Below are 8994 nucleotides of genomic sequence, written 5' to 3' on the forward strand. Positions count from 1 at the left end.
CCAATAGGGTGCCTTGACCTGCCTTGGCAAGTGTAGGGGCCGCCTTGACCCGCCTTAGCTCGCCATGGGCCGCCTTAACTCTCATAGGCCCTCTTATGCTCGCCAAGGGTAGCAAATAGGCCGCCTTGACCTGCCTAAGGCCGCCAAGGGGTCGCCTTGACTCGTCTTGGCACACGTTGGACCGCTGTGACCCGTGTTGGACCGTCTTGACCCGCCTTGGGCCGCCTTAACCCTCTTGGGCCCGCCTAGGGCAGCCAAAGAGCCGCCATGACCCTCCTGGGGTCGCCAAGGGGCCTTCTAGGCTCGCCTAGGGTAGCCAAGGGGCCGCCATGACCTACCTTGGGCCACCAAGCGGCCGACATGACCCGCCTTGACTCTCATAGGGTCGCCAATAAGGTGCGTTGACCCGTCTAGGGCCACCAAGGGACATCCTTAACCCCGTTAGGGCCTCTAAAGGGCCACGGTCACCCGTCTAAGGCCACCAAAGGGCTGCCTTAACATTCCTTGACCCGCCTAGGGCTGCCTTGACCCTAAGCCGTCCTAGGATCGCCTAGGGCCACCAAGGGGCCGCCATGACTTGCCAAAGGGTCGCCATGATCCTCCTAGGCCCGTGTAGGGCCGTCTTGACCCTCCTAAGGTAGCCAATGGCCGCCTTGACCCTCCTAGGGCCACCAAACGGCTGCCTTGACCCCGCTAGGGCTGCCAAGGGGCCGTGTTCACCCGTCTATGACCACCAATGGGCCGCCTTTACCCGCCATGGGGCTGCCTTTACCCTCTGGACCTGCCTAGGGCCGCCTTAACCCTGTTAGGCCCTCTTAAGCGGCCCCTTGGCTACCCTAGGCGAGCCTAGGAGGCCCATTGGCGGCCCAAGGAGGGTCATGGCGGCTCCTTGCTGCCCTATGCGAGCCCAAGAGGGTTAAGGCGGGTCAAGGTGGCCCTTTCGCATCCCTAGATGAGTCAAGGCGCCCTATTAGCGGCCCTAGACGGGTCAAAGCACCTTATTGGCGTCCCTATGAGGGTTAAGGCGGCTTAAGGCGGTCCAAAGCGGGTCAAGGCGGTCTAAAGCGGTTCAAGGCAGACCAAGGCGGTTTAAGGCAGACCAAGGCGGCCCCTTGACAGCCCTAGGAGGTTGAGGCGGCCCTAGGAGGGTCATGGCAGCCTCTTGGTGGCCCTAGACGGGTCAAGACATCCTATTGGCGGCCCTATGAGGGTCAAGGCGGCCCCTTGGCTACCTTAGGCGAGCCTAAGAGGCCCATTGGCGTCCCTAGAAGGGTCATAGCGGCTCCTTGGCTGCCCTAGGTGAGCCTAGGAGGGTTAAGGCGGCCCAAGGTCAGTTAAGTCGGTCCAAACCAGATCAAGGCTGTCCAAGGTGAGTCAAGACGGCCCCTTGGCTGCCCTAGGAGGTTAAGGCGGCCGCTTGGCGGCCCTAAGAGGGTCATGGCAGCCCCTTGGTGGCCCTAGACCGGTCAAGGCACCCTATTGGTGGCCCTATGAGGGTCAAGGCGGCCCAAGGCAGGTCATGGCGGCCGCTTGGCGGCCCTAGGTAGGTCAAGGCGGCCCCTTAGCTACCCTAGGCGAACCTAGGAGGCCCCTTGGCGGCCCCAGGGGGTCATAGCGGTCTAAGGAGGGACAAGGCGGCCCTAGGCTGGTCAAAACGGCCCCTTGGCTACCCTAGGCGAGCCTAGGAGGGCCTATGAGGGTCAAGGTGGCCGCTTGGAAGCATTAGGCAGGTCAAGGCGACCCCTTGGCTACTCTAGGCAAGCTTAGGAGGGCCTAGGAGGATCAAGGCTGCCTAAGGCATGTTAAAGCGGCCCTACAAGGGCCTAGAAGGGTCATGGCGATCCCTTGGCAGGTCATGGCAGCCCCTTGGTGTCCCTAGGCGAGCCTAGGAGGGTCAAGGTGGCCTTAGGAGGGTTAAGGAGGCCCTTGGCTGCCTTAGACAGGTGAAAGTGGCCCCTTGGCCTAGTCAAGGAGGCCCTAGATGGGTCAAGTCGGCCTCTTGGCGGCCCTAGGCAGGTCAAGGCAGGACATGGCAGGTAAAAGCGTCCCAAGCCGGGTCAAGGCAACCCTACACGGACCTAGGAGGGTAATGGCGACCCCTAGGAGGGTCGTGACATCCCCTTGGCTGCCTTAGGCGGGCCCAAGGAGGCCCTATGAGGGTCAAGGTGGGTTAAGGCGGGTAAAGACAGCCCAAGGCAGGTTAAGACGGGACAAGACGGCTCAAGGTGGCCAAAGGCAGCCGCTTGGCGGCCCTAGGCAGGTCAAGGCAGCCCCTTGGCTACCTTAGGCGAGCCTAGGAGGGTCAAGGCGGCCCTACAAGGGCCTAGGAGGATCATGGTGGCCCCTTAGTGGCAATAGGCGAGCCTAGGACGACCTAGGAGGGTCAAGGCGGCCCTAGGCAGGTCAAGCCACCCCTTGGTGGGTCAAGGCGGCCCCTTGGTGGCTTTAGACAGGTGAATGCGACCCCTTGGCAACCCTAGCGGGGTCAAGGCGGCCCCTTGATGGCCCTAAACGGGTCAAGGGGGCCTCTTGGCCCCCTAGGAGGGTAATGGCGGCCCCTTGGCTGCTCTAGGCGAGCCTAGGAGGGTCAAGGCATCCCCTTGGCTGCCCTAGGTGGGCCAAGGAGGATCCAAGCGGCCCCTTGGCTGCCCTAGCCGGGTCAAGGCAGCCCCTTGATGGCTCTAGTCGGGTTAAGGCGTCCTACTGGTGGACCTAGATGGGTCAAGGTGCCCTATTGGTGGCCTTAGACATGTGAAAGCGACATCTTGGCGGTTCAAGGCGGCCCTAGGAGGGTCATGGCGCGTCAAGGCGGCCCCTTGGTGAGTCATAGCGGTCTCTTGGTAGCCCTAGGCGAGCCTAAGAGGGTCAAGGTGGCCCTAAACAGGTCTAGGAGGGTCAAGGCAACCCCTTGCTGGCCTTAAACAGGTGAACGCGACCCCTTGGCGGCCCTAGCATGGTCAAGGCGACCCCTTGGTATTGAGATTTTCATACCATCAGTATAATGCACCAACCATGTATGTGTACTTATACAAAAATATATTCATATCTATGTAGGAAACGAGAATTAAACCTCTAACCTCTTACAAACAACCTTCGTTCCCAACCACTGAAGCACAAGACGCCTTCATTATGGTACATGCATATTTTATATTTATAACATCATATAGATATAAATATAATTAAAGTATAAAATGTTTAAATTTTGGCAAGAGGTATGTTTCGAAACCATGACTACTTTGATGGAAAATATGACCACATACCACCATACCAAAGCTATCATTGCATTATATTTGTGTAGAAATTATATTTATCACTTTATTTTTTGGGTCATAATCTAAACTTGGTAGATGTCTATTACCAACTATATCAACTAGTTGATATACCAACTTTGACGGTTGGTTTTAGTAGAGGATTTTGTTTACCAATCATAAGTTTGTTGGTACGTGGTATTAGTAAACAAAGTTGGTATACCTATCAATGTCAGCCTTACTGGTGTGTGTGAATTTCACGTCCCTTGATTTTAGTTTATTTTATTTTATTTAAAAGGTGGGTCTTCCAGCCCGGCTGGGCCCACTAACATCAAAACCACCTAGCCAGCACCTGTCTCCGCCTAGCCCGAGAAAGGCCCAGTCTGCACTAATTTTTTTATTTAAAGGGTGGACCCCCAGCCCGCCTTGGCCCACTAAGCTAGCTTCCGCCTAGCCACACTTCATCTCCACCTAGCCCGCAAACGGCCCAAGTTCGTACTTTTTTTTTTTTGTGAGAAAAACAGAAATATATAAGATTGCTTCGTTTCATGTCCAGCAAGCAATCAATTCAGCAATATCAGCACCATGAAACAAAGCCATGGCTCGAAATAAGAACATCAAAGTATTTAACAATAACACATTCGAAGTAGAACAATTATTCATGCAAAGACTCTTAAAAATCCAGATATGTTAGATTCATATCATGCTCCTTCACTTCTTGATGGCCTTCCCTGCTATTTTCTTGGATTTGTTGTCCTCGATCTGCCCATATGTGGCTGTTGCATCCCTGCTGCTTTTGATTGTGGAATAGGTAAATTCCGGCGAGAGCAACCTGGTGACCTCCGGCAACCCAACTCTGTCTTTGCCGTGCAGTAGTATCTTCAAGTTCTGCTCCCAATTCCGGTCCTTGATTCCAGGACTCTAAATTACATAGAGAACATTACCCAATAAACTATAAATTGCAGCCACCTTGGTCTGTAATTACAAGAATCAAAGTAGTAAGAGCATTACCCGATTGCTGTGGAGTCTGATAAACTTGGAGACCAGGAGAGCAGTGGGAGATCGAGATCGGTCAGATGGGTCAGGGATGCCGAGAAATTTGCACACCTCCGGAGAGCAAGCCTTGACCTTCAGTTTTGATTCCGTGACGGAGAGAGCGGCGGTGGCCGCCGTCAGAGACCCTCCTCTTATCCTATGAGCGCTAGCAACCGCCATCTTTGAATAAACCCCGAGTAAAACCCTACAGCATATATTTTCAGAGCGGAAATGATTTTGGTTTATTTCCCACTTCTTATTTAAGCACTACTGGACTGGGCTGCTGAACTGGACACTGTAAAAGCTTTTTTTTTTTTTTTTTTTTGGTCTTCCTTTTACTTCGAAACAAAGTTTGTACTGATACCGAGAAATTTTGAAACTTCTACCATGAACTGACTTCAACTAAATCAAAATCATGTGTGCGAAAGGCAACCGGCAATAACATTTCTTCTCTCTTCTTCAAATGGACACAAATAAATCCTTTCCCATCTCGAAGTTGTATTAATGGACAATCAGTTTCAGTTTCATGAATACCAGGTTTATAACAAACAGGTGACAGACAACTTGGTGTCAGTTATGAGTAAAGCTCATTTCAACCGGAGCACTTTCCAAGCCAGCTGTTCCAAAGTACAAAATTTGTTCTGATGGCCAAAAGATTGATGAACCGATGATCACAACTGCAGTGCAATAGTGTCTACATCTATATCCTCAGGAGTCGAATCCTACATCTAGTGCTTGTGTCTACTGTTTCTACTTCTATGATGCCTTTTCACATTGGTCTCATTATACGAGTAGGAAAGCTCATCCCTGCTTCTTCTACTTCTATTTTGCCTCTCTGTCTCAGAATCTTCAGACGAATAAGAATGCCGGTGTCTGCTCCGCTGTCTTCTCTTGTCACTTGTACGGCGCCTGTCGGACTCAGAATCTTCAGATGAACAAGAATGCCGGTGTCTGCTCTGGTGTCTTCTCTTGTCACTTGGAAGGTGCCTGTCAGGCTCAGAATCTTCGGATGAATTAGCAGAACTGTCTCGGCTCATCTCCCTTCTATAACGCCTACTAATCTCAGAATCTTTATATGAATGAGATTGATTCTGTCTATTCTTTGTACTTCTATGATGTCTTTGATCACCATCCGAATCTTCAGATGAGTAAGAATGCTTCTGTCTGGTACCTCTTTGGTTCTTATCAGGCTCAGAATCTCCAGATGAATTAGCGTCTCTGTCTCTGTTCTTGTCCATTCTGTACTGCCATCTATCCATGTCAGAATCATCATATGAATGTGAATGCCTCAGTCTGTTCTTTGTACTTCTGTGGTGTTTTTCATCATTCACATCCTTGGATGAATAAGATTCCTTGTGTTTATTTTTTACTTTCTGTCTATCAATCTCTGGTGAGCTCGATTCAGAATGATTACGCTTCTTTTTCTTTTGCTTGGATACTTTCTTCTTTGACCTCCTCTTGTCATCCTCGCCAGAAGATAGACCGTCTTCTCCACTAATGGAAGGGGACTGCTTTGGTTTGCGCTTGGTCTTCTTTTTGGATTTCTTCTTGGGTTTGCTTGAGAAGTTGGCCAGCAACTCAGGGATGACATCCTCACCAAGAAATCCTAATAATGGATGGGGTTGGCAGTTATTTTGCATGAACGACAAAGACACAAGATATACATGTGTATTCCAGAATGAACTTAAATTCAAAAATAAATACCTCCATACTCATCAAATATATCCTCCTCGGCAACTATTTGTTGGTTGGGGTCATCTGGCCTAAACCCTCCACGAGGAGGACTAATTCCTGGTTTTTGCTTGAGTTCCCATTTCAGAGGCTGAAAAAGACGCAAAATAGGAGAAGAATTAGGTATAAGTTCCATAAGAGGGCACTATTTATAGTACATGGCACTATTTTTCAGAAAGTGTGCCTCAAACAGAGTAAACTGTAAAGAAGAAGGGTATTCAACTCCCAGACCACATGGGTCTAACCACATTGGTCCCTCAGGGTAGTATCAACCCAACTTATGCTGGACATTCTCGTTATCAAACCCCACGCATCCCAAACAAAGAACGAAGACTCTGAATCAGCCGACGAGGCAAAGATATTGGAAATATTAAACAGATCAAAAACAAAATTTTGATTGTCATAATTCACATTCAAATAAGAGAAGGAAAAAAAAAGGAAAAAAACAGACACGGTCACACTATGATCCATGCCCTGTGATTTGAGGCTCATGCAACCCTAATCATTTACCATTTAAATGAGCAAAAACTAACCTCACTAGGATCTGTATGTGCAAGAATGGCAGTCAAGGGGTCGTCCCTTTTCAGTCGGCTCTCTTCATTAGGCATTATAGCATCCTTTAATGGACATTCTCGATCACCACTTTGGTGACCAAATGTCCCACACCTAACACACTTTACATTGCGCACTTCAACTCCAAATGGTTTCGCCCTCATAGGGACACCAGTCTCCAGCCTTTAAAAACAAAACAAAAGGTATATCCTCAATGCCTCATGCTTCTTATCATCATAAAAACAACATAGTGTCAACTAAAATGTTCCAATGCAGTTCAATTATGGACAATGATAGCAAATAACAAAGAATAACTTTTACGTTGAAAGGCACCTTTCCATGTAAATCAAATATCAATATCACAATTACTCTATGAGGAAAGGGAAAGGAAAATCTCAGCAAGATGTTTAAACTCCATTTTGTATGCATGATTCAATATCATATAATTGTACTTTATGCATCAAACAAACAAACGCAGCCTAAAACAAATCAATCAAAGATAACAATTACCCCACCTTCTTACTTATCCCCTGCTGCCGCATTCATTTCAATATAGGCACTATAACAACATAAGTAAATTGCATGCTATAACAGCTACTCAAGACACACCTGGGAGCATTTTTCAACACCTCAAACTCTTGTTCAGTAGGCAAACTGCGTCCAAACACATCCTTAGGCCTTGGTTTCTTCTTAGCTTCTTCGCCACTAGGAGGCCTGATGAGCAAGACTCCATTAGCATACACAAAAATCACAGACATAACCAATTGCCAAAAAGAAACCGAAAAGAATGCATTATACATTGAAGTAGAAGGACCATCCGTTTGTGCTTGTTGTTGACCATCTTTCATACTCTCATCCGCCAGCTCTGCAGCCTTGGCACTTTCGGCATTGTAACCCGGCGGACGAACATACATGAAGCTAACAGCTTTCATCGTCTCAATCTACACATCACACAATATATTGATCAAAATTAACTAAATGTAGCTTAATTAGGTCAAATTTCAAAGCGAAAGTTTAAGATTAACAACCTTTTCTTTATCTTTCTTGGAGATTAGGGCTGCCTGGCGAAAGAACTCCTGCTCTTGCGCGAACTGCAAAAATTGATAGAAAATTGAAATTAGAAACAATAAAATTAAAAATTGAAAATGAAATTGGATGGGAGTGAGAGAAAGGGAGGTGCCTCGCGGGAGACTTCTTCGGAGCGACGCTGGTGCTGGGCCTGGATCTGCTCGGCGATCCACTTGCGGCGTTGGTTGGGGTAAGAGAGAGGGTGCCATGGCTTCTGGTTCAGGAACGAGTGGCTCCACGCTGTGCCTGACTTGGTTTTGTTGTCGACTTCGCCTCCTTTGTCTGAGAATCTCTTGCTCAGCCTTATCCCTCCTCCTTCTTCGCCCTCCATCGCTTCTTCTTCTTTTTCTTTTTTTCTTTTTTTTTTCCTGGGGGAAGATGAAAGTATAAACTCTCCGCCGCTGCTCGCTTCTGCTGGGTTCTACTTGGTGCCCGGTGCCGGTGGGTTTTAGAGGATTGGGCTTCACTGCTACTCGGCCCAATTCCTGTCCTTTTCTTTCTTTTTTTTGGGCCTTCGGGCTTCAGCTCATCTAGGCTGCATAGATTCAGTTTGGAACACCCTCTCCTAACTGCTCCAAAAAGAACGTCGAGACACTATCTGCATGTTTGTTTTACAGGATTGTCAATGCTCACCTTAATTTCTTTGACAGTCTTGGACTAGTCTAGCTTACAACAATATGTTTTTAAGTAATGGGAGGTTGCATATATATATATGCTGACAGTTTTAGCATTTAGTGTTTGAAAATGTTGGTTTTTCTTGAGGTTGACGATAAAGATGTATCGAGGCTTCTAGATTAGGTTAGGTTACTGTTAAACCATTTTTGGTTTTTGTCCATTGTAATCGCTATCTTTGGTAAAGAGGAGGGTGAGGACTTTATGTTCACCACCAAAATCTCATGGTTGTAGCATTGAATTATTTAATATAGTTATATTTTCTCAAACGAAAAAAAAAAAAGGGGTTCTTAAGTAGCTACATTTTTGCATTTAACTATTAGTAGCATTAGCCTGGTTTAGGTCAAGTAAGCTCATCACATAGGGACTGGGAGCAATTTAAGTATGGTCTCTGATGTTTCCATGAACTAACCAAGAACCTCCTATTATCAAGAGTCTTGCAATGTCTATCTCATTTACAGCATAACATGCTTTCATTAGATTAACATTTTATTTGGTGAAAATCTATACAGACTCAACCAATTAAAGAATTTTTTTTTTTCAAGAAGAATGTTTTTTTTTCTTTTCAAGTTGTGGTTTTAACCAACCGGGAATGCACTACCAGAAGAAAGACTTTAGCCGACGAAAAAAAACCAGGCCGACGAATCAATTTTTCGTCGGCTAAAGTAGACTTTAGCCGACGAAATTT

General features: G+C 47.4%; 3 protein-coding genes across 3 annotated transcripts in view; all 3 read right to left on the reverse strand.

The window, feature by feature from the left end:
- LOC101312889 (group 2 truncated hemoglobin YjbI-like) overlaps positions 1-8994 on the reverse strand; it is a 771661-nt gene that overhangs the window by 635503 nt on the left and 127164 nt on the right. The gene's annotated exons all lie outside the window — the stretch shown is intronic.
- On the reverse strand, positions 3762-4624 carry LOC101313763. The gene is made up of 2 exons (XM_004291254.1): positions 4260-4624; positions 3762-4169 (listed from the first exon to the last, which is right to left on the reverse strand). Exons 1-2 carry the CDS (start codon positions 4461-4463, stop codon positions 3960-3962), a joined length of 414 nt encoding a protein of 137 aa, XP_004291302.1. The 5' UTR covers positions 4464-4624; the 3' UTR covers positions 3762-3959.
- Positions 4750-7980, reverse strand: LOC101296830 (uncharacterized zinc finger CCHC domain-containing protein At4g19190-like). Its single transcript, XM_004291196.1, has 7 exons — positions 7747-7980; positions 7595-7657; positions 7365-7507; positions 7176-7280; positions 6548-6749; positions 5988-6105; positions 4750-5889 (listed from the first exon to the last, which is right to left on the reverse strand). Exons 1-7 carry the CDS (start codon positions 7963-7965, stop codon positions 5012-5014), a joined length of 1728 nt encoding a protein of 575 aa, XP_004291244.1. The 5' UTR covers positions 7966-7980; the 3' UTR covers positions 4750-5011.

This window comes from Fragaria vesca, linkage group LG2, assembly GCF_000184155.1.
Source record: "Fragaria vesca subsp. vesca linkage group LG2, FraVesHawaii_1.0, whole genome shotgun sequence".
NCBI lineage: Eukaryota > Viridiplantae > Streptophyta > Magnoliopsida > Rosales > Rosaceae > Fragaria > Fragaria vesca.